General features: G+C 46.4%; 1 protein-coding gene across 1 annotated transcript in view; it reads left to right on the top strand.

Annotated features, from left to right (window-relative positions):
• LSS (lanosterol synthase) overlaps positions 1 to 23,987 on the top strand; it is a 968,970-nt gene that overhangs the window by 144,600 nt on the left and 800,383 nt on the right. Inside the window, exon 4 of the mRNA XM_030210819.1 lies at positions 4,898 to 5,010. Coding sequence (XP_030066679.1) covers positions 4,898 to 5,010 — 113 coding nt within the window. The remainder of the gene's footprint in view (positions 1 to 4,897; positions 5,011 to 23,987) is intronic.

The raw sequence follows: 23,987 nt of genomic DNA, 5'->3' as shown, positions 1-23,987 counted from the left end.
GCCCTTCTCCAGTCCACCAGGACCACTCCAGTTTCTAAGGAAGCATTGAAGAGGTCCGTCAGCGGAGCCGACAGAACTTCTACGAGTTCCTTAAGCACCCTCGGGTGTATCCCATCAGGCCCCATCGCTCTGTCTACTTTTATTTTGGCAAGCTCCTCACGAACACAGTCCTCCGTAAACAGGTCTTGATCTACCATACATCCATCCCCTTTAGCCTTTGTTATCTGCAGCCCTACCCCCGGTCTTTCATTCGTGAACACACAGCTAAAACAATCTCTCAGCTTTCAGCCTCACAGTGCTATTATGGCACTTCCTCTTGTCACATATCTGAAAAAGGTCTTGTCTCCCAATTTTACCGTATTAGCTATCTTTTCCGCCATTTGCTGCTTCGCTTTCCTGATAGCTTTTCGAGCTTCTCTTTGCTTATTTAGGTATTCTCTCCTGTCTTCATCTTTCTGAGTCGTTTTATAATGTGCAAAGGCTAGCCTCCTTTCCCTTATCTTTTTAGCTACTACATTCGAGTATCAGAGAGAACTCTGGGCAAATCACTTAACCCTCAATTGCCCCAGTACAATAAGTATCTGTATATAATATGTAAACTGCTTTGAATGTAGTTGCAAAAACCACAGAAAGGTGGTATATTAAGTCCCATTCCCTTTCCCCTTTCTTTCCCTCTTACTTGTATGTAATTTTCTAACATAAAGGTTAGTTGCCTTTAATATAGCTCCTTTCAGTCTTGTCCATCGCTGTTCTACATCCTTCAGCTGTTCCCATCTCGCTAACTGTTCCTTGAGAAATTCTCCCATCTCGGCAAAGTTAGTTCCTTTGAAATCCAGGACCTTCAATCTCGAGTGAGCCCTCTCTTCTGTTTTAATATTGAACCATACCATACGATGATCACTAGATGCCAAATGATCCGCCACCTTGACGTCAGAAACATACTCTTCATTTGTAAGCACCAGGTCCAGAACAGCTCCATCCCACATCGGTTCCGTCACCCACTGCCGGAACAATTCTTTGCTTCTAGACGACCCCACAGCCGGGACACCCCAATCAACATCTGTCGTATTGAAGTCACCTATCAGTAGTACTTTCCCTTTCCTAGCTATCTTGCAGATGTCTTCAATTAAGTCCCTGTCCATTTCCTCCGACTGTGAGGGAGGTCTGTATAGCACTCCGATATAGATACATTTTCCTTTCCCTCTTTCCAGTTTAACCCACAGCGCTTCTTCCATACCCCACATGTCCTGCAGTTCTGTCACTTGGATATCATTCTTAGCCACACCTCCACCCTTTTTTCCTACTCTGTTCTTCCTGAATAGATTATAGCCAGGTATAGCAACATCCCAGTCATGGTTCTGCGTGAATGCCACTAAATCCAAGTCTGCTTCCATCATTGTAGCCTCAAGTTCTAGAAGTTTGTTTCCCATACTACGGGCATTGGTATACAAGGCTCTCTGGATTTTACTCTTTTTATTCACTTCTATAGAGGCATTAGATGCCCTACCTTCCTTGGGGTTAATTATGGCTTTGTGGCCTTTTATACTCATCCCCATCAATTTTAGTTTAAAGCCCTCTTTAGTACTTTAGCCAGCCTGTTACTGAAGACACTCCTTCCCTTCCTTGACAGATGGACACCATCACCGCCTCAGTACCTCTTGGAAAATCATCCCGTGGTCTACAAAACCAAGCACTCTCGTTGGCACAACCCGCAGCTATGCATTCAAGATGCGGAGCTTCTCTCATTCGACCTTTACCTTCGACAGGGAGGGATCGATGAGCACATCGCCTGCGCACCTAGATGCTTCAACCCTCTGACTCAACGCCACGAAGTCTCATATGATACGTTCAGTAGGATACTTAGCTGTATCATTTGTGCCAACATGGATGAGTAGCATAGGAGCATGGTCTGTAGGCCTTGATGATTCTATGCAATCTTTCCACAATATTGCGAAACTTGTCACCTGGCAGGACAGCACACCTCTCTGGACACACATATCTGGCCGGCAGTATGGGCGCTTTTGGTACCCCTGAGAAGTGAATCTCCAACCACCACTACCTTTCAGTTTCTTTGGGCCAATTGTCCGGCTGTGATGGCATTTTTTGGTCATTGTTTCCTCCTGTTTTTTTAGATGTTTCTAGCTCTTCTACCTCCAGGGCTGTGAACCAATTCTTTAGCTGAATAGAAGGTGGTGTTGGAGGATTGATCTTGTGGGACTTGGTGACCTGCTTCCAGCTGTGCTCTGTCTGCCCAAGATCTTCTCTCCTTTGCTGGAAGTCCTCAATGTTTTGACCTTTCTCTCTGGGTCAAAGTTCTGGTTGTCCCAGATGTTCTTAGTCTTACCACTTCTTTTCTTAGTCTTGTACTTCTTTTATAAGGTACTCAATGTATGTACATTTATCACATGAAACCAGAATCTTGTCTTGGTCCAAGGGTTTGGTCTTGACAGTAGTAGAAACTGTACTGAAACCAGTAGCGTTAGGGGTTCTTTGTTTCTTTACCATAGTTCCAAATGTAGGGGCTGTTGTACTTGTGATAATAAAATACGTAGCCTGTCACACAACTACCTGTTATTTCTCCTACTCCTGTTCTACGGGATATAGGGGGTAGGTAATTAATGTATAGTTTTAGGGTAAGAACTGAGAACCTGTTTAAGATTTACTGTGTGGGTGGAATTCAATGTATGTATCTGACTATTTGAAATTCAGTGATTGAGCTTTTTCCTTCAGGGTATTTGTGTTTTTTTTTTTCCGGATGTACCGGTTGGTTGTAGACCTAATTCAATAGATTAATCTTGCAAAATAAGACCTAGAATAAATCTGATCCTGATCTATGGGTATAGCAGATTAACAATGATTTTTTGATTATACTGCCAATACGGTACTGCCAACAGTGAGAGAAGCTTGATGAACAAGTTTAAGGAAGGAAGAGAAGGTAGATTAGTATCCTATGTGATATATAATGATAATAGCAACCAATGGATATGTTAACAGTGGTCCTTTTTATCTAGAGCAGGAAGCCCTTGATACTGAGTAAAAGGCTGGGGATATACTGTGATAATGAATGGTTTACTTTTCAGAAGCAGTTGTAATTTGGGTGGAGTTAATTTGTGATAAGTAGTGCATTTAGGAAAGCTATGTTCGTAGGAAGTGTCAGTCTTGGGGTGGGTGGCTTGAGGGGCAGGGTGGGTGGGCTTAAACTTAAAACCTGTGAAATGTGTTTGCTGTAAAACCTATCTCTAGAACTGTATTAAACCACTTAATCTACACAACTGGTTGGGATTAGGGGGAGACAAGGCAAAAAATGCACCAGAAATCCCCAAAACCACAGCTCTAAGGTAGGGATAACCAGAAATAATGCCAGAACAAGTCTTATCTGTGAGCTTCCTTCAGGGAGGAGTCAAGAAGAGACCTGGTGGTTGCCTGCAGGTCTCTCAACAGAAGCTTTAGCCACACCTAAGCTTTACAAATTGTCTACAAAAAAACAGGTGGGGGGAGGGCTCAGTACACTTTAAGGAAAAGAAAAAGAGATCTAATACTTTCTGGCAGTTTTTAAATCTAGTACTCAGGTTAACAGATATCAATAAACAAGCTAGAAACACAGCAAGCTGATCACAATATTGGCTGACATCACCCATACGTGAGAATATATGTTCTGCCTTCTTCAGAGGAATACTGCTATAGATGAGTAGATTTGCTTTTTTCCCAGGCATGTGGATTTTTCAATCTGCTCGTGGTTTTTATAGCTTGTGAAACCCAGGCTGTATTTTCTAAATTCTTAGGGGAACTCTGCGTGATATTTTTGAAAATTCTGCACATACTTTTTTACATCCTGCAAAATTTTGCATATTGTTATTTGAAAACTTTTAGGGGCAGAATTCCCCTATCATATAGAGCCTTACTCCTCTCACAGGCCTGAAATATACCTGCAGCCCTTTTCCTCCTCAGTCTGTACCCTCTATAACAGTATCATTGTCCAGGCTCCACCCTCCCCAGCTCTCTCGTACCATAACTTATTATGAAACCGCTTCCCCTCCCTTGGTAAGTTTAGCCCCCAGTTTTCTGTTACCTATCTTAAGAATAGACACCTCCCAGATTTCTGTCTTTGACCCATCATTCCAACTTTCTTTTTCTGACCCCTAGTTTATTTTGCCCCTGTTCTTTCTGTCTCTACTCTTCAGCATGCTCTTTTCCTTCTACAGATCTCTTGACCTCACCCCCCAATATTTTTGTGACTCCCGGCAAAGTACCATCTGTCTCCAAATTTTAAACCCCCCACTTCCTCTGACACACGTCCTCTCTCCTTGTTGTCTCCCTCCCTTTCCCCACATGTAGTACAAGCACTATCCTTTCATTCTTTGTTTCCCCTTCCTCAAGCACATACCCTCAGCTCCCACTGTTTCTCTTCCTGTACTCCAGCATAGATTCTGCTTGCTCTGCTTCCCTTCCCTAAGGCATATCTCCTAGCCCTCTCTTCCTTCACAGAACACACAACGTTTTTTTTTTTTTGGCCCTACTCCCCACAATCATGTGGCAAGAGAATGTGAATGGCTACATATTAGATTACATTCTCCTGCCATCTTGGGCCTGACTGCTCATTTGAACCATGCAGGACCCCTGTAGCCACATGGTTTAAATGAGCAGTTGAACCAAGAATGGCTGAGGAGAAGAATGGGGGCCTAATGTGCAGCTGTTTGCTGCTTCCTTTTGCTGGAGCGATCAATGAGGGTGTTGGAGGAATCCAAGAGATTCACTGCTTCCGCAAGCTCAGAATTCTCCCCCAGGAGTAATGACTGCGTTGCCAGCATAAGTGAATCTATAATTCATACCAATGGGGCAGTATTGGAGATGATGAAGCATTGCATTTTGATTGTACTAAGAGACTCTCTCTTGTGCTCCAGGTCTCCTTATTACCTGCTATGTTGCCAAGATATCACTGCCCGAGGCCTACAGAAAGGAGATGATCCGCTACCTGCGCTCTGTGCAGCTGAGTGATGGTGGTTGGGGACTGTGAGTATGGAAATAGGATGACTATGAAATTAACAATGTGTGGACCAAAAAAGCAGCAGATTGAAAAACTGGTTGGAGCTTATCAAACAGCTTTATTTAAAACTAGTAAAAAAGCCCCGTTTCTGATGCAAATGAAACGGGGGCTAGCAAGGTTTTGTTCTGTGTGCATGTGGGAGTGTGTGTGTCCGTGCCCTCTGGCCTCTCTCCCCTCCCCCCTCTGAGTCCTTCACTGTTAACAGAGCCAGCGATTGATTTCGTGCTCTGCTGTTTTCCTTCACTGACTGTGTTACAGAGAGGGCGGGGCAGACACTCATAGGGAAACCGGATATCTCGCCCCCTTCACACTTCCGGCTGGAGGCTTCATAGAACGTTGATGTTGCTTTTTATATAGAGAGATATGCCATCAATAAAACAAAGTTCAGGTAAAAGATGTCCAAAAGTCCAGTGTAGATGACATTTCATTTATTGGCCCAATATGATGTGACACTATTATCTATGTTAGGGGCAAATCAATAATTCTCTCTCTCTTTTTTTTTTTTTTTGTTACATTTGTACCCCGCGCTTTCCCACTCATGGCAGGCTCAATGCGGCTTACATGGGGCAATGGAGGGTTAAGTGACTTGCCCAGAGTCACAAGGTGCTGCCTGTGCCTGAAGTGGGAATCAAACTCAGTTCCTCAGTTCCCCAGGACCAAAGTCCACCACCCTAACCACTAGGCCTCTCCTCCACTGGACAAATTGGTTTTAAACCAATTACAAGGAGCAGACATGGGAATGAAAGCATGAACAAACAAGACCAAAGAATACAACTAAAAGGAAAACCAGAGAAGAAGAAGGGAATAGGGATATCCAATAGAGCAGGAGTTCTCAATCCAGTCCTTGGGGCACAGCAGACCAGTCTGGTTTTCAAGATATCCACAATGAATATGGAATGGGATAAATTTCCATGTACTGCCTCCATTGTATGTAAATCTATCTCACAGCTTTAAAAGGCACAAATTATCTTTAGAAACAGCCTGATTTTAGTAACAGTTCAGATATTTTGTTCTCAGAGGACAAGCAGGCCTATGTATTCTCACACATAGGTAACGCGGTCCCGTGTTGCCTGGTCTGAAACTTATGACAAGCTGAAAGAACTCTGTGGAGTGCAAGACACGATCCACTGTTCCATAGCGTCCCACAGATCAATCCAGAGACTTGTGGGTTATGTCCCTCTACCAGCAGGCGGAGATAGAGAGAACTTCAGAGGTTACTATATGTGGTCATGTGCAGTCACCTTAACTTCAGTATTCTCTATATCTAGCAGGTGGATGGTCATATCTGTGCAGCTCTGGATTGATTGGCTTCTGGCCTGGTCCCCTGGGTCTAGTTGAGCTTCTGGGGTCTGAGGTGTCCTGGTCCTGGGACTTGGGTGCACACCTGGTGGTGCCAGGTCCCTCCCTCCCTTCCTCCCCCTTCAGCCCCTCTTCTCTGCCTGACTGGGGTTTGTGGTTCTCATTCTCCTGACTTTAAAAGGAATCTGAGGTTTCTTTTGCTCCGGCGTCCTCTCCTGCCTTAAAAAAAAAATAATAATAAATGCCGTTTGAGCACTGTTTAAAAAAAAAAAAAAATCTCCTCAGTCTGAGATTTGTCCAGCACGGCAAGCTCATGCCGGTTTGCAGTACCGGCTGAATGGTGTGAGAACCGACTTGGCATGTGACAGCGATTCCCGAGAGGGTGAGTAGTCATTCTCCGAGGACAAGCAGGCTGCTTGTTCTCACTGATGGGTGACGTCCACGGCAGCCCCTCCAATCGGAATCTTCACTAGCAAAGTCCTTTGCTAGCCCTCGCGCGCCTGCGCGCACCGCGCATGCGCGGCCGTCTTCCCGCCCGAAACCGGCTCGAGCCGGCCAGTCTTCTTTCGTCCGCACTCGGTACGGTTGTGTTTTTCGCCGTGTCGAGCCCCGGAGAGTCGACCTCGCGCGTCCTTTGTCTAATCGATGTGTTTTTTCTTCAAGAAATATTAGAATTCGTTCGGGAAGTGCTCCGGAAGCCCCCTTGGTTTTCTTTTGACCCTTCCCGTATTTTCAGTCTTTGCCCCGGTAAGTTTTCTTTCGTCGTCGGGGTAGGCCTCTTTTTGGCCTCGGTCGAGATTTTTCTCCCTCAAAGTTTTTGGTGCTCATTTTCGTCATTTCGGATTTTGATTTCGCCGGCGTGATTTTTCCACCCATGACATCGAAGTCTTCCAGCGGCTTCAAGAAGTGCACCCAGTGCGCCCGGGTTATCTCGCTCACTGACAGGCACGCGTCGTGTCTTCAGTGTCTGGGGGCCGAGCACCGCCCTCAGGCCTGTAGTCTGTGTTCCCTTTTGCAAAGGCGGACTCAGGTAGCGAGATTGGCCCAGTGGAACGTTTTGTTCTCGGGCTCTGCATCGGCACCGGGGGTATCGTGTGCATCGACGTCTTCAGCGTCCAGAGCTTCATCCTCGGCCGCCAGTGCATCGAGGCATCGGCCCTCTGCATCGGCGCCGAGACATCAGATAGCTGCATCGACGTCGGTGGTACCGGGACCTCGTCTGCTGATGTCGTCGGACGGTGGTGCATCGTCAGGAGTGCAGGTGAGGGCTGTCCATTCCCCTGCTGGTGGCGGTGAGCCTTCGGGTGGGTCTCCCCCTACCCTGAGGGCTCCTGCGGTACAGCCCCCCTGAGACCGACCCCCTTCGGCCTCGGCCCCGAGGAAGCGACGACTGGATTCAACGTCCTCCTCGTCGGTACCGGGAAGCTCCGGTGACATGCTTCATTCCAAGAAGTCGAAGAAGCATCGTCACCGGTCCCCTTCCCGTGTCGGTACCGAGAGCTCTGGGTCGCCGAGGGAGTCGGCACCCAGCAGGCATCGGCACCGAGAGGACCGCTCACCTTCTGTTCAGGAGGTGTCGATGCGCTCCACTCTGGACAGCCCGGAACAGCCTCCTCGCCCGGAACAGGTTCTGACGTCGACGCCTGCATCGACTTCCATGCCTTTCTCTGCAGCTGCTCTGAACGAGAGCCTCCGGGCCATTCTCCCAGAGATCCTGGGAGAGCTGTTGCGCCCTACCCCTCCGGTACCGGCGGTGCTTGCGCCACCGGTACCGTCGAGCGTGGCGCCGGCTGGCCCATCGCCCGAGGTGAGGTCTCCGGCGTCGGTACCGCGTGCGGTGCCGACTGCCGTCGCGTCCCAGGAAGGCTCCCCGACTACGTCGGCGGAGGGAGCTTCGCCGATGCGGGCGAGGGAGTCTACCTCTCGACGCCCCCATCGTGGACGTGGCTCCACGGGTCGAGTCGGGCACGGTTGCAGACACAGGTCCGTGAACTTGTGTCTGACACCGAGGGTGAGGCCTCGTGGGAAGAGGAAGAAGACCCCAGATATTTCTCTGACGAGGAATCTGAGGGTCTTCCTTCCGATCCCACTCCCTCTCCCGAAAGACAGCTTTCTCCTCCTGAGAGTCTGTCTTTCGCTTCCTTTGTCCGGGAGATGTCTACGGCCATCCCCTTCCCGGTGGTTGTGGAGGACGAGCCCAGGGCTGAAATGTTTGAGCTCCTGGACTATCCTTCTCCACCTAAGGAAGCGTCCACTGTTCCCTTGCACCATGTCCTAAAAAAGACATTGCTTGCGAACTGGACAAAACCATTAACTAATCCCCACATCCCCAAGAAGATCGAGTCCAAGTACCGGATCCATGGGGACCCAGATCTGATGCGCACCCAGTTGCCTCATGATTCTGGAGTTGTGGATCTGGCCCTAAAGAAGGCTAAGAGTTCTAGGGAGCATGCTTCGGCGCCCCCGGGCAAGGACTCTAGAACCTTAGACTCCTTTGGGAGGAAGGCCTACCATTCTTCTATGCTCGTGGCCAAAATCCAGTCTTACCAGCTCTACACGAGCATACACATGCGGAACAATGTGCGGCAGTTGGCGGGCTTGGTTGATGCTCTCCCCCCTGAGCAAGCCAAGCCTTTTCAGGAGGTGGTCAGGCAGCTGAAGGCGTACAGAAAATTCCTGGCCAGAGGGGTGTATGACACCTTTGATGTTGCGTCCAGGGCCGCTGCTCAAGGTGTGGTGATGCGCAGGCTCTCATGGCTGCGTGCCTCCGACCTGGAGAATAGAATCCAGCAGCGGATTGCGGACTCGCCTTGCCGTGCGGATAATATTTTTGGAGAGAAAGTCGAACAGGTGGTAGAGCAGCTCCACCAGCGGGACACCGCATTCGACAAGTTCTCCCGCCGGCAGCCACTGGGCTGCTGTAGTTTCTCGTGCTGGAGTTCCACTGTACAGCCCAACTCCGTAGAGCAGTGTGCTCCTTTCTTCCCAGCTCATTTTGGTGGGCGCAGGGCAGTTGTTTTCTTGGGTGTGCATGCGCGCTTGATGGCTCCATCTTTCTTGCCACTCCACATGGCAATGCTGAAGCCCCAGCGCTCCCCTGGGGCCTGATCTGCTTGCGATTCAGGCAGTTTTATATGTAGGCTTTTCAGAAATGTGAGTGGGGGAACTGGTGTGGATCACTCCCAGTTTCTTCATATTGGTTATTTAAGTGCTGAAAGGAGGCTTGGGGAGCTTTTCAGACTCCTGTGGGAGTCCTCGGGTCTCCCACAGCTTTCCAGGGGTGAGGTCGGAGACCCATTAGTCCCCTGCAGCTGTTCTGTGGCAGCAAGAGCCTTAAGCTGCAGCTTGGAAAGTACTGACTATCTGAAAGTCTTCTGGGAGAGATGCCTGTGCTTCACTTTGTGATTTTCACTAAGAATATTTCTGGACCCTCCTTAATGAGGTTCAGGGTGTGTGTGTGAAGGGAAGAAAGGGATCAGGATTAGGGATCCTACTCTAGGTTTTTCACTCTTTCCCTCTTCCCCTTTCTCAGAGCATTGCAGTACAGTTTGTTGACTCCATGTTTCTGTGAGAAATGTTACATTTTGAGGCTAGTGCAGGCCTCTCAGGTTTCTCTCTGTTTCCTTGGTAATCCTGCACCCTCTGTGCTGCCCTGGTGGCATTTGCTGTGTGTGTACTGTTTACATCAAACTAGTTTTATTGAGGAGGGTGGCTGGCCTTTCAGCCTGAAGGTTACAGGTTCAAGGCTGGTTTTATCCATCCTATTAGAAACTGTGGGCTCAGCTAGATTTCCAGTTGGGCATATTTTATTTCATTCTCTCTTATTGCTTGCCTGGCCAAGTAGTTCTTACATGACTGGAACAGTTATCAGAACTCTACAGTACTAAAGATTGCCCTTCTCTCTCTCTCTCTCTGCACACTGATACTGGCCACATCTTTGCATACTAGCCTCACCTACCCCGGTATCTGCAGCGTACCAGGTACCTCTAATTGCTTCTATGGTATTTTTGGCATCTTTTCATGGTATGGTGTACTTAAATTTCATGAGGAGTGGTCCAGGAGCTACTTCAGTGTAGAGGTAGCTTAATAGTCGTTGCAGTCAGCTGAGAGTAAGCACAGAGCTCTAGGGGTACTGCTTCATGACCCACTACAGCTTGCTGTCTGTAGTGCGCAATGGTGCAACAGCCATATTCTGCTACACCATCTGTCTCTGGTTCTCAGCTGCACTTGTTAGCTCCAATGCGCAGCAGTTATAGTGCACAGTCACACCAGCCAATTCTCGTCTCTATCTGTATGAAATTAGCGCTGGCTTAGGCATCAGACCACTGATGTGGCTTCCAAGTCACATTTGGCAACCTGCCTTTTGGAAGTAATCTTGGGATTGGAGAAGATCTAGGGCAGTTGGGTAAAGACCTGAGGGACTTCCAAGTCTCGAAGATTGCCAGGGGATGAGTTTAAGGATGATTTTTAATCCGCTTGGTTTTGTCGTAGGTTTTGTGGGGCCAGGAAAACCACTTTCTGGGTTTCCACTTCCACTACGACAAACCACCTGACTGCTGATAGAATGAGCTCTGTTTCAACTCCAGGTCAACCTATGCCTGCTGCATCTTCCAATGATGGAGTCTCAGCTCACTCCTCAGGCAGGACTCCTGTACTGGTTTCAGGAGGAGTGGACCAAGATTACCTCAGCTCAGATGTGTCTTAGTTTTTCTATTGCACAGTCACAACCTGGACTTCACTACAGATTTTTCTTGGAGTCTACATGCAAGCTCATACGCTGTCAGGCAGTTCTTGCCACCATGCCAATGTTTCTTCCTTTAGGCACAGTCGAGTCTGTCCCCAGTTGCAATTGGGGAATGGGAAGTTGTTCCCTTTGCTTTGTAGTTTTTTTTTTTTAAACTTTATTTTAATATATAAACAACTTAGATAAACAAACATCGACATCACTTTATACATCATAAAAGTATCCCCCTTCCCTTCCCTCCTCCCCTCTCCCCCCCCAGTCTCTTCATAGTTCTATGGATCTCTGTGGTGTATCTTCTTTTATAATTAAAACTTCGGGCCTAAAAAAGCCCGAGTTTGCCAAATGATTTCACCTCATTGGTACTATCAATTGCGGAGCATCTAAGTCAATTTCCCTCTTGGGATCTCCAAAGCTTATATTTGTCCCATATTTTGGTAAACTGGAGCAGCTGATTGTTCTTCATCTCTGTAAGCTTTGCCATTTGATACATATAGTCCATTTTATGTAAAACTTTGACAATTGGGGGAGCCAGCGATTGCTTCCAGGCGGCCGCCAGTGTAATCTTTGCCGCTCCTAAAAACATGGAAGCCAAACGGTGAAGAGGTGTCAGAAGTCCAGGTGGGCGAAATTGCAATAAACAGTAGTCCATCGTTTGTGGATATTCTTTGCCCAATATCTGTTGCAATAACTGAAGACATTCCTGCCAATAAGGTTGTATCTTTGGGCATGACCACCATATATGTTTCATATCCCCCCTAACTTGACATCCCCTCCAGCATTGATTCGAAGAGCCTGGGAACATTTTCGCTACTTTATGTGGGGTATAATACCATCGGTACAGGATCTTATATCCATTTTCTATCATGGAACTACTCACCGATCCCTTTAATAGAAAGCCTATCGCCTTTTCCCAACTCTTCAGTTCATATGTAGCCCCTATATCTTGTTCCCATTTCTGTATGTATTGCTGAATTGGGGTTTTATATGAGAGTAGTGCCCCGTATGTTCTTGACACATCTTTTACGACTATTCCCTCCCATGGCCCGCTCTAATTCTGTTTCCTCCTTTTGTAGCTCCCCTTTGGCTTTTCGAAGAATATAATCTCTAATTCTAGTGTAGTATAACAGGTGATGTGCTGGGAGATTAAATTCGTCTTGCAACTCATTATATGAACGTATTGCCCCCTCTTCCCATATTTGGTCCAATTGTCTCAACCCTCTCTGTCTCCATTGCTTATATATTTTGTCTCCCTCTTCCCATGAAAATCCCGGTGCCCCTTGTATATGCATTTTACGAAAATATGTTCTCTGTGGACAGAATTGTTGGCGTAATGTATTCCATGTCATTAATGGGTATGCAACTGTTGGGGGTAGCAATGTTGCCATTGCCCTAACCCGTTTACTGGGGACCCAGAGTAATGCTGCTGGGTGATTAAGTCCTATCCAGTGTTTTTCAATTTGTAACCATGGTTTGTCTTCCTCAGTAATCCATGCTGCTAATATTCTTAGCTGTGCTGCTTGAAAGTACCTAAAGAAATCCGGCACTTCCATTCCCCCCCTTTTTTTTAGGTTGGTATAGCATTTCTGCTTGTACTCTGGGCGGCTTATGTTTCCAAATGAACGCAAAGGTTTTTTTCTTTAGTTATCTAAAGAATTTTTGGGGGATTTGGATTGGTAATGCTATGAAGAGGTACAAAATTTTGGGTAACAACATCATTTTTATTGCTTGTATCCGGCCTATCCAGGACAACTCCAACCCTTCCCACCTCTCTAGTTCCTGTAGTATTTCCCGCAATTTACCTGGGAAGTTTGCCTCGAAAAGAGTTTTTAGGCTAGGTGTCAAATTAACTCCCAGATATCGGATGGAGCGCTTTGTCCATCTAAATGGGTGGCGTTCTTGTAACTTATCCCTGTCTTCTGCATTTATATTTAAGCCCAATATCTCTGATTTTGTCATATTTATTTTAAATCCTGCTATTTGCCCAAATTGCCCCAATGTTTGTTCAATAGTATATAATGATCTATGAGGGTCTGTTAGAGTCAAAAGGATATCGTCAGCAAACAACATAATTTTATGTATCTTATGACCAATTTGGATCCCATGAATGGCCTCATTTGTTCTAATTACCTGGACTAATGGCTCCATTGTGAGGGCAAAAAGCAGGGGAGAAAGTGCACACCCCTGCCGTGTCCCCCTGTCTAATTTAAAAGTAGCCGAGCATTCCCCATTTATAATCAATTCTGCTAGTGGCTTATCGTACAGATGCTGTAGCCATTTTATATATCGGCCCGTCATTCCCATTTTATGTAGAACCTTAAACATATAGGGCCAGTGCACTCGATCAAACGCTTTCTCAGCGTCGAGAGAAAGCAAAATTGTTGATTGTTGTGTGCTATTTGCCTCTTGTATTAAATGCAGTGCCCGTCTGATATTGTCAAACGTTTGTCTATCTTCTACAAAACCCGTTTGATCATTCTGCACCAATTCCGGCATAAGCCTCTGTAATCGCCTGGCCAGAATTTTCGTGAATATTTTATAGTCTGTATCTAAAAGTGATATGGGTTGATATGATCCACATTGCATCGGGTTTTTCCCAGGTTTTAGGAGAATACTAATATGAGCTAACTGCCACGAGTGAGGCAATTCTTTTTGATGTTCTATCTCATTTAATACCCGAACCAATAAAGGTGCCAATAGTTTCCCAAAACATTTATAGAATCTATTCGTGAACCCATCAGGTCCTGGAGCCTTACCGTTAGGTAGGTTATGTATTGCCCATTGTACCTCTTCCAATGTAATGGGTGCAGAGAGTTCATCATTTTGAGTTGGGTCGATTTGAGGGAGCTCTATCCCTTCTAAGTAGTCTTGAATTGCTTGTGGTCCTGAATGTATATCATCTGTGTATAATTGTTTGTAGAAAGTATAGAAAGCTCGCTTAATATCATCAGTTGTAGTCAGTCGCTGTCCTGTGTTATCTTCTATTGTATGTATGTGGTTTTTCATCTTTTGTTTTTTTAATTTATATGCTAAAATAGCCGGGAGGCTTTATTACCAAACTCGTAATATTGCTGTTGTGTTCTTTGAAGTGTTTCCGCCACCTCTGTTAACTGTAGGTCACGAAGTACTTGTTGACATCGTTGAGCTACCCTTGCTGTATGGGTCCCTTTGGCTATGGTATGTTGTAGGTGTTCAAGCTCTACATGTAGTTGTTGTGTTTTAAGTTGTTTTTGTCTCAATCTATATGTATGTAATGATATAATCTGTCCTCTAAGGACTGCTTTAAGTGGTTGAGGAGCTTACATGGGCTTTATGCAGGCAGGAGAGGACTCCTTTTCACTGCTTTGGTATCGACAATACTGAAGTTAAGGTGACTGCACATGACCACATATAGTAAACCTCTGAAGTTCTCTCTATCTCCACCTGCTGGTAGAGGGACATAACCCACAAGTCTCTGGATTGATCTGTTGGGACTAATGGAAAGAAAATTATCAGGTAAGAACTAATTTTACCTTCATGTGTGAGTGCCTTCCCGCCCACTGCGAGAGCGTGGTTACCACAGTTCTTTTTTTTACCACGTGAGGAGTGGCTGCGTTTTGTGGCTGCTCTTCACAACTTGGTCCAGGAAGAGCTTTTTTGTGCCTTTGCTGCGATTTGTCACAGTGATTTTTGTGTGTCCATATTCAGGTTTCCTTTCCCTCTTCCCTTATTTTCTTAGTTTCATTTTTTTCTTTATTTTCTGCATCATCTGGCCACTCTGTGGCTGGGTTCTGAAAATGTAGATACACTACATCAACTGACTGACTTTTATCCACATGTTTGTTCACGTCTTCAAAGAAATGAAGCAAATTGGTGACGCAAGACTTCCCTTGGCTGAACCCATTCTGACTCTGACCCATTAAACCATGTTTGTCTCTGTGTTGTGTAATTTTATTCTTTATAACAGTTTCCACTATTTTGCCTGGAATTGACACCAGGATCACTCCTGGAACCCTTTAAAAAAATCGGCATCATATTGGCCACCCTCCAATCTTTAGGTTCTATGGACAATTTTAACGACAGGTTACTAACAGCATATCAGCAATTTCATGCTTCTTTGAGTACCGTTGGATAAGTACATAAGTAATGCCACACTGGGAAAAGACCATCGAGCCCAGCATCCTGTCCACGACAGCGGCCAATCCAGGCCAAGTGCACCTGGCAAGCTTCCCAAACGTACAAATATTCTATACATGTTATTCCTGGAATTATGGATTTTTCCCAAGTCCATTTAGTAGCGGGTTATGGATTTGTCCTTTAGGAAACCGTCTAACCCCTTTTAAAACTCTGCCAAGCTAACCGCCTTCACCACGTTCTCTGGCAACGAATTCCAGAGTTTAATTACGCGTTGGGTGAAGAAAAAATTTCTCCAATTTGTTTTAAATTTACTACACTGTAGTTTCATTGCATGCCCCCTAGTCCTAGTATTTTTGGAGAGCGTGAACAGATGTTTCACATCCACCTGTTCCACTCCACTCATTATTTTATATACTTCTATCATGTCTCCCCTCAGCCGTCTCTCTTCTCCAAGCTGAAAAGCCCTAGCCTCCTTAGTCTTTCTTCATAGGGAAGTCGTCCCATCCCCGCTATCATTTTCGTCGCCCTTCGCTGCACCTTTTCCAATTCCACTATATCTTTCTTGAGATGCGGCGACCAGAATTGAACACAATACTCAAGGAGCGGTCGCACCATGGAGCGATACAACGGCATTATAACATCCTCACACCTGTTTTCCATACCTTTCCTAATAATACCCAACATTCTATTTGCTTTCCGAGCCGCAGCAGCACACTGAGCAGAACGTTTCAGCGTATTATCGACGACGACACCCAGATCCCTTTCTTGGTCCGTAACTCCTAACGTGGAACCTTGCATGACATAGCTATGTTTCGGGTTCTTTTTTCCCACATGCATCACCTTGCACTTGCTCACATTAAATGTCATCTGTCATCTAGTCTTCCAGTCTCGTAAGGTCCTTCTGTAATTTTTCACAATCCTCTCGCGAGTTAACGACTTTGAATAACTTTGTGTCATCAGCAAATTTAATTACCTGGCTAGTTACTCCCATCTCTAAATAATTTATAAATATATTAAAAAGCAGCAGTCCTAGCACAGACCCCTGAGGAACCCCACTAACTACCCTTCTCCATTGTGAATACTGCCCATTTAACCCCGCTCTCTGTTTCCTATCCTTCAATCAGTTTTTAATCCACAATAGGACTTTTCCTCCTATCCCATGACCCTCCAATTTCCTCTGTAGCCTTTCATGAGGTACCTTATCAAACGCCTTTTGAAAATCCAGATATACAATATCAACCGGCTCCCCTTTGTCCACATGTTTGCTTACCCCTTCAAAGAATTGAAGTAAATTGGTCAGGCAAGATTTCCCCACACAAAAGCCGTGCTGACTTGGTCTCAGTAATCCATTTCCTCGGATGTGCTCTGTAATTTTGTTTTAATAATAGCCTCTACCATTTCCCCGGCACCGACGTCAGACTCACCGGTTTATAATTTCCCGGATCTCCCCTGGAACCTTTTTTAAAAATGGGCGTTACATTGGCCACCCTCCAATCTTCCGATACCACGCTCGATTTTAAGGATAAATTACATATCACTAGCAGTAGCTCCGGAAGCTCATTTTTCAGTTCTGTCAGTACTCTAGGATGAATACCATCCGGTCCAGGAGATTTTGCTGCTACTCAGTTTGCTGAACTGCCCCATTACGTCCTCCAGGTTTACAGTGAAGTCAGTAAGTTTCTCAGACTCGTCCGTTTGAAATATCATTTCCGACACCGGTATCCCACCCAAATCTTCCTCGGTGAAGACCGAAGCAAAGAAATCATTCAATCTCTCCACTACGTCTTTGTCTTCCTTGATCGCCCCTTTTACCCCTCGGTCATCCAGTGGCCCAACCGATTCTTTTGCTGGCTTCTTGCTTTTAATATACCGAAAAAAATTTTAGCTATGTTTTTTTGCCTCTAATGCTATCTTTTTTTTCGTAATCCCTCTTGGCGTTCATCTGCGCCTTGCATTTGCTTTGACACTCCTTATGCAACTGCTTGTTATTTTCAGACGGTTCCTTCTTCCATTTTCTGAAGGCATTTCTTTTAGCCCTAATAGCTTCCTTCACCTCACTTTTCAACCAGGCCGGCTGTCTTTTGGACTTCCGTCTTTCTTTTCTAATTAGTGGAATATGTTTGTCCTGGGCCTCCAGGATGGAATTTTTGAACAGCGTCCATGCTTGTTGTACAGTTTTTACCTTCTCAGTTGTCACCCTAAGTTTTTTTCCACTGTTCTTCTCATTTTATCATAGTCTCCTTTTTTAAAGTTAAACGCTAATGTATTTGACTTCCTGTGTATAGTTACTTTAAGGTTGATAATAAAACTGATCATATTATGATCACTGTTATCAAGCGGCCCCAGTACCATAACGTCCCTCACCAGATCATGCGCTCCACTAAGTACCAAGTCTAGAATTTTTCCTTCTCTCGTCGGCTCCTGCACCAGCTGCTCCACAAAGCTGTCCTTGATTTCATCAAGGAATTGTACCTCTCTAGCGTGTCCCGATGTTACATTTACCCAGTCTATATTTGAATAATTGAAGTCACCCATTATTATCACATTGCCCATTTTGTTTACGTCTCTGATTTCTTTTATCATTTCTGCGTCTACCTGCTCATCCTGGCGAGGCGGACGGTAGTGCACTCCTATCACTGTCCTTTTCCCTTTTCTACATGGAATTTCAACCCACAATGATTCAAAGGTGTGATTTGTGTCCTGCTGAATTTGTAATCTATCTGAGTCAAGACTGTCGTTAATATACAGTGCTATCCCTCCACCAGTCCGGTCCACCCTATCACTACGATATACTTTGTACCCCGGTATGACAGTGTCCCACTGGTTATCCTCCTTCCACCAGGTCTCAGTAATGCCTATTATATCCAATTTTTCATTTAGTGCAATATATTCCAACTCTCCAATCTTATTTCTTAGACTCCTAGCATTTACATATAGACATTTCAGAGCATGCTTGTTGTTCCTATTTGCCTGATGCTTAGTACTGGACACTACTGATTTGCCATCTTTTGTCTGGTCTTTAGTTGTATTTAAGGGCACCTGGCCTACCACGGTCTGTTGCGCAACCTCACTATCCAGAAACCCTATCTTCCCTGTTTGTGAGGTATCTTTGCAAGATACCTTATCCCAAACCATGCGCTTTTGAGCGACTGACGGCCTTCTCCCCATTTCTAGTTTAAAAGCTGCTCTATCTCCTTTTTAAATGCCGACGCCAGCAGCCTCGTCCCATCCTGGTTAAGGTGGAGCCCATCCTTTCGGAATAGGCTCCCCCTTCCCCAGAATGGTGCCCAGTTCCTAACAAATCTAAAACCCTCCTCTCTGCACCATCGTCTCATCCACGCATTGAGACTCCGGAGCTCTGCCTGTCTCTTGGAGACATATCCTCGGTGCGAGAGGATAGTACATCCCCTGGTGGGCAGTTCCTGGCTACAGGAGTACTTCTTACTTCACCAGGGTGATGCTCTCCTTCTAGGAGACCTCCCTCCTTCAGGGTAGCACAAGGGCTACCAGACTGAAGGTGGGACTTCTCTACAACATCCCTGTAGGTCTCCTCTATGTACCTGTCTGTCTCTCTCAGCTCCACCAAGTCTGCTACTCTAGCCTCAAGTGCTGACTCCATCTTAGTGTTTTTGAGTTTTTCAATAATTTAAAACTTGCTACAGTATTAAAGGATATTAGCCTAATATAAAAGTGTCTTTTAGTTTATATAGAGGGGTATAATTGAAAGGCCGTCCAAGTACGCATTAGGACGTCCTTACGAAATCGTCCAAAATCAGGCAGGTATAATAAATAGTATGGACGTTTTTCGATAATCGATTATCCTTGTTGCAAATGACCAAATGAGGGGCGCATAAAGGATAGTAAATAGGGCGCCCTTATACATTTGATTATCGCAGGTGAAAACGACCAAATCAGAAAGTAGTAAAACAATGTACATTGTTATACCGCAAGTACAGTGCATGCTGTTCTGGACATCCAGTTACGGGAAATATGAGGAACGTTCATACGCGTCAAATACAGGAAGATAATGTTGCTGCACCGAATATTCTTCATAATGTGCCCTATCTGGATGTCCGGAACTGCGTGCACTGTACCTACTGAACATGCAACTATATGCATATTGTGTATATGTGAAAAGGTTCGCGTGCTTCATATTCATCTACATAAGGTAAGTTCCGCACGCAGGAAGGGCCCGCACACGCATAACAACCATTCATGCACGTCAAGGACGTCTATGATTACGACGGCGTCCACGTGCTGATAGGGCCATATATAGGATGGTAATCCATATATGGAGCTGTGCACGAAACGACGTCCGTCACGCAAGGGCGTCCATATAAGGCACTTGTTTTCCAACACCTATTCTCACTGTAAAAGATTGCGCACCTGCGACGTGAGCCAAATTTCAGTGAGGCTGAGAGCCTGCTGCTGGTGCGGCTGTGCCTTAGGCACCGGCACAGGCTCTTCATCCACCATCACCACCTGCCCCCCAGGATCCAGGCCATGAGAGCCTGGTCCCGCATCACGGAGAGGCTTGAAAGGTAAGTGCTTGGGCCCCCCCCCCCCCCCAATTAGGTCCCCCTCCTGTACCTACACATATAACAGCTTCGTTATTGTAAGCGGTAACTGGAGTGTGCATGCAAGGATAATGAGTAATATGGGTACATGCACAATCAGTAATAAAATGTATGTACTGGAAAGGACAACCATTCCCACATCTCAACAATAATTTATTTATTTATTTATTTATTTATTTATTGCATTTGTATCCCACATTTTCCCACCTCTTTGCAGGCTCAATGTGGTTTACAAACATCATGATTGGTTGAAACATTTAACAAAAGAAATGTATAGCATACAGAAGGATCTTGATAACATGGTAATGATAAGACATATTAGTCGTTTAAGAAGCATAAATTATAATGCATACAAACGGGACTTTCTAGCCTCATGGCCACCTCTATGGCATCATCTGCATAGGAGCCGACTCTGTGGCTGCTGTGTGTACTTGAGCACCCCCAATATTGAATAAATTCCTTGTATGTGTCCAGGGAGGGCTTATCTCCACTGGGGTTAGCACCCCCAAAAATTTAACACAGGTATCTCCTATGAGCATCTGTACCAATGGAATGTCCCCCCCCCCCCCCCCAACAGTGTTGACCCTCTCTGCTATTTGATTGACAAATGAATGTGTGTGCAAAGGGCTAGAAGGACCATCCCCTGACTCCTGCTCTACAAACTTATATCTTACAGACGCTTCGGGGTTCACAGGGACCTGGAGTCCCTCCGGAGGAGGTTCCTGCGTATGAGGTGGGAGAGCCCAGATATCATCAGGGCAGTGCGACGGCACCTGAGGGCTCGATGTAAGTCTTCAAAACAGGACACTTGTACTCATTTGTAAATGTATTTATTGAATAATGCAAATGTACTGTACAATATCACTTTCCATGTAGCTAATCGCCAACTAGTAAGTAATAACATATCTGTCCCAGATCAAGGACTCAGGTTGCAGGTGCCCTCCCATGAGTGTGGCTGCAACTTCCATCGACTCTCCCCCCGAGATGAATGCCTCACTTTACTATCCCCCTTTCTGGGGTGGGTGGATAGTGTTTCCTGACAGTCCTGCCTGAGGCTCTACTTTTAGTGGATGTCATTGCCTCACGTAAAAGTTATGTGCTAAACACCCTTCCCAACGCGCGCCCCCCCCCCCCCCAACAATAAAAACCACAAAAACAGGTCAGCAAACCGTCGTCACATATCAGAATGCAAACATGCTGGTCAGCAATGAGTGTGGTCTGCCAACATGTTCTGTGCGGTCTGTGTCAGAGCAGCTTCCAGGGTTCCCTGTCATGTCATCTGATGCATCTCAGTCCCCATGGGTATAGGCCACGCCTCACCACACCTTGCCCCATCCCCCACCTCAGGCCACCCAGCTACTGCACTATGCAAGCCATGTTGCATGTGCTGATCTCAACCACACTCTTTTTATATACACAGGGCTCCAGCACCAGCAGGAGGAGGAGGCGGACGAGGAGGGCCACCTGGAGGAGGAAGCCCACCAGGAGGAGGAGGAGGCCCACCACGAAGAGGAGGGGGAGGCCCACCAGGAGGAGAAGGACTCGAAGGAGGGGGGTCCTCATCATTGATGAGGACATTATGGAGGACCCCTCCCCAGCTGCAGCTCCATCCACTGAGCCATCTCCATCCCCTGGGCCAGCTCCATCCACTGAGCCACCTCCATCCCCTGGCCCACCTCCCATACCCTGGGCCATCTCCAGCCCTTGGCCCAGCTCCAGCCTTTGGCCCAGCTCCAGCCCTGCGCCTCCTGCAGCAGCTGGTAGATGGGCAGAACCAGGTACTGCAGGAGCTCAGAGCCATAAGGCAGGGTAATGAGCAGCTCCACGGCCCACTGAGGGTGCTTCTGGTGCTGCTCATTACCCTGCTACAGAGGGCCTTGCTAAGAGGGCAGGGCCGCCCTTGACAGACTTTGGGGGGGGGGGGGTAATTTGTTGGATTTGGGGGTGGGGAGTGGGGGGATATGTATGGGTTATGGGAAGTTGTGGTAGGGGGGATATGTTGGATTTGGGGGTGAGGAGTGGGGGGATTTGTTGTGGGGGGGGGGTATGTTGGGGTTGTGGGGATTTGTTTCTTGGGGGGGGATTGTAGGGGGGGAATTGTTGGGGTTTGAACAAAAATATATTATTTCATATAACAGGGTGTGTGTGTCTGTACCTTGTGCATTACAAATAACCAAATGGTGGTGTTGATGTGAGAGGAGGCAGCAATATGCATTGCATGAAATGTGAAGTGTGAACAAGAAAGTTGATGCATGTCTGTGATAATGGTGCCCATAAAGGAGCCCACCTGTTCATTCCAACCTGCATGGCCGTATGTGCAGGGGGGTGGGCCAGGGAGGCTGGATGGCTATTACTGTTGAGGAACGCAAATGGCCATCCAGCCTCTCTCTCCCTCCCTCTTACCATACAGCCCCACAGCACAGAGTGGCATAAATAATAGATTTGTTGTCTAGCACTTGTGATCTGCCAAGTACAGACTTGCACATAACCCTAGGTAGCACATAGACGATGTTTGCTCTCTGATCGCCAGACATCCTTACCCACAACCAAACCACATTGGTGGGGGGGCCCACAAAGGAGCTACAAACAGCTGGCTCATCTTTTCACATTCAATGCATCAGCAATGGTATATAGTGCTGAGGAGAAAAGGGAAAACAATGGGAAAACCATTAGATGGATGCTTACTCCATCACAGTTGCAATATAATACAAGAGTTACAGAAGGGCACAAATAAATATGGTGTTCATTATTTGGATGTTTGATCACACTTTTTCCAGTAGTAGCTCAAGGAGAGTTACATTCAGGTATTCTGGGTCGTTCTCTGTTCCAGGATGACTTTAAGTTTGGACTTAGGGTTCAGTGATTTACCCTAGATCACAAGCAGCAGTGGGAATTGAACTGGCAACCTTGTGATTACAAGGCTGGTGCTCTAACCACTAGGCCATTGCAGCCACCAGGCTGTAGCCACCAGCAGGTAATTTGGGTTTGGACCTGTAACCACAAATCCTCTCCCTCACCATGTCTTAAGGGCTCAGTAGGCAGTACCTGTGGCCACCTTGAACCTAGTTTGCAGCCTACCACATGTTAGAAATGTTGTTGTTCCATAACTAGGACGGTGTTCAATAATGTGGTAAAGACATTCATTGCATATATTATTCCCCCTCCCCCTCCTATCGAACTTGAGAATGGGTGGCCACTTCATAAATGGGGACTGGGGTTCACCACATAAAAAAGGAAGATGGAACCTACTGGGAACCAATACAGCAGCTCCAACAGCTGGCCCACAGCATTAAGGACCTGCCAAAACCACACAGAACGGTGCTGATGGCCTCCAACCTGTGCACAGGAACCTGGTGAAAAGAGAGCTAAGAGTTGACTGCAGACTACATACAGTGAATGGACACTCCTTGATTATGAGCAGAAAGAGAAGAGGTGGCTGAGAAGTATGAGCTTACCTTGAATGTGTGTTGCAAGATTGTGTAGTGCGGCTTCTATCTCCCGGACCATTAGCTCAATTTCAGCGTCAGTGAAATGACCCTTACCGATGGGTGCTTACTTTGGTGCCATTCGAACAATCTGTTCGCTCCCACAGACTGCCTGCTACTACCAGGCAGAGAGAATGGGAGACAGTAAGGGAGGCTGACGGGGAATGACCCTTACCGATGGGTGCTTGCTTTGGTGCCATTCGAACAATCTGTTCGCTCCCACAGACTGCCTGCTACTACCAGGCAGAGAGAATGGGAGACAGTAAGGGAGGCTGACGGGATGTGGAAGACTGGAAACGGAAGCCGTGTTGGCTGAGGGCCACCACAATCACAACCCCCCCCCTCCCCAAAATACACAGGTGTACCCAAGCATACATTGCCAAACACAAACGTTATTATAAGTGACGGTAAAACACTGTAAACTAATGTTAATAAGAACCGCAAACATCCTAGCACAGGAAATGCCGGTTTAAATGGCAATCAAGAAAGGGAAGGCAGGTGGGGACGCTCATACTTTCCTACCCATAATCAAAATCACATGCCCCAAATCGCTACCTTAGCTGGACACATAAGTACATATAAGTACATAAGTAGTGCCATACTGGGAAAGACCAAAGGTCCATCTAGCCCAGCATCCTGTCACCGACAGTGGCCAATCCAGGTCAAGGGCACCTGGCACGCTCCCCAAACGTAAAAACATTCCAGACAAGTTATACCTAAAAATG

The sequence above is a fragment of the Microcaecilia unicolor genome, chromosome 7, assembly GCF_901765095.1.
Source record: "Microcaecilia unicolor chromosome 7, aMicUni1.1, whole genome shotgun sequence".
Taxonomy (NCBI): domain Eukaryota; kingdom Metazoa; phylum Chordata; class Amphibia; order Gymnophiona; family Siphonopidae; genus Microcaecilia; species Microcaecilia unicolor.
Note: the sequence above shows the minus strand (reverse complement) of the source record. Positions and strands in the feature narration are given on the sequence as shown.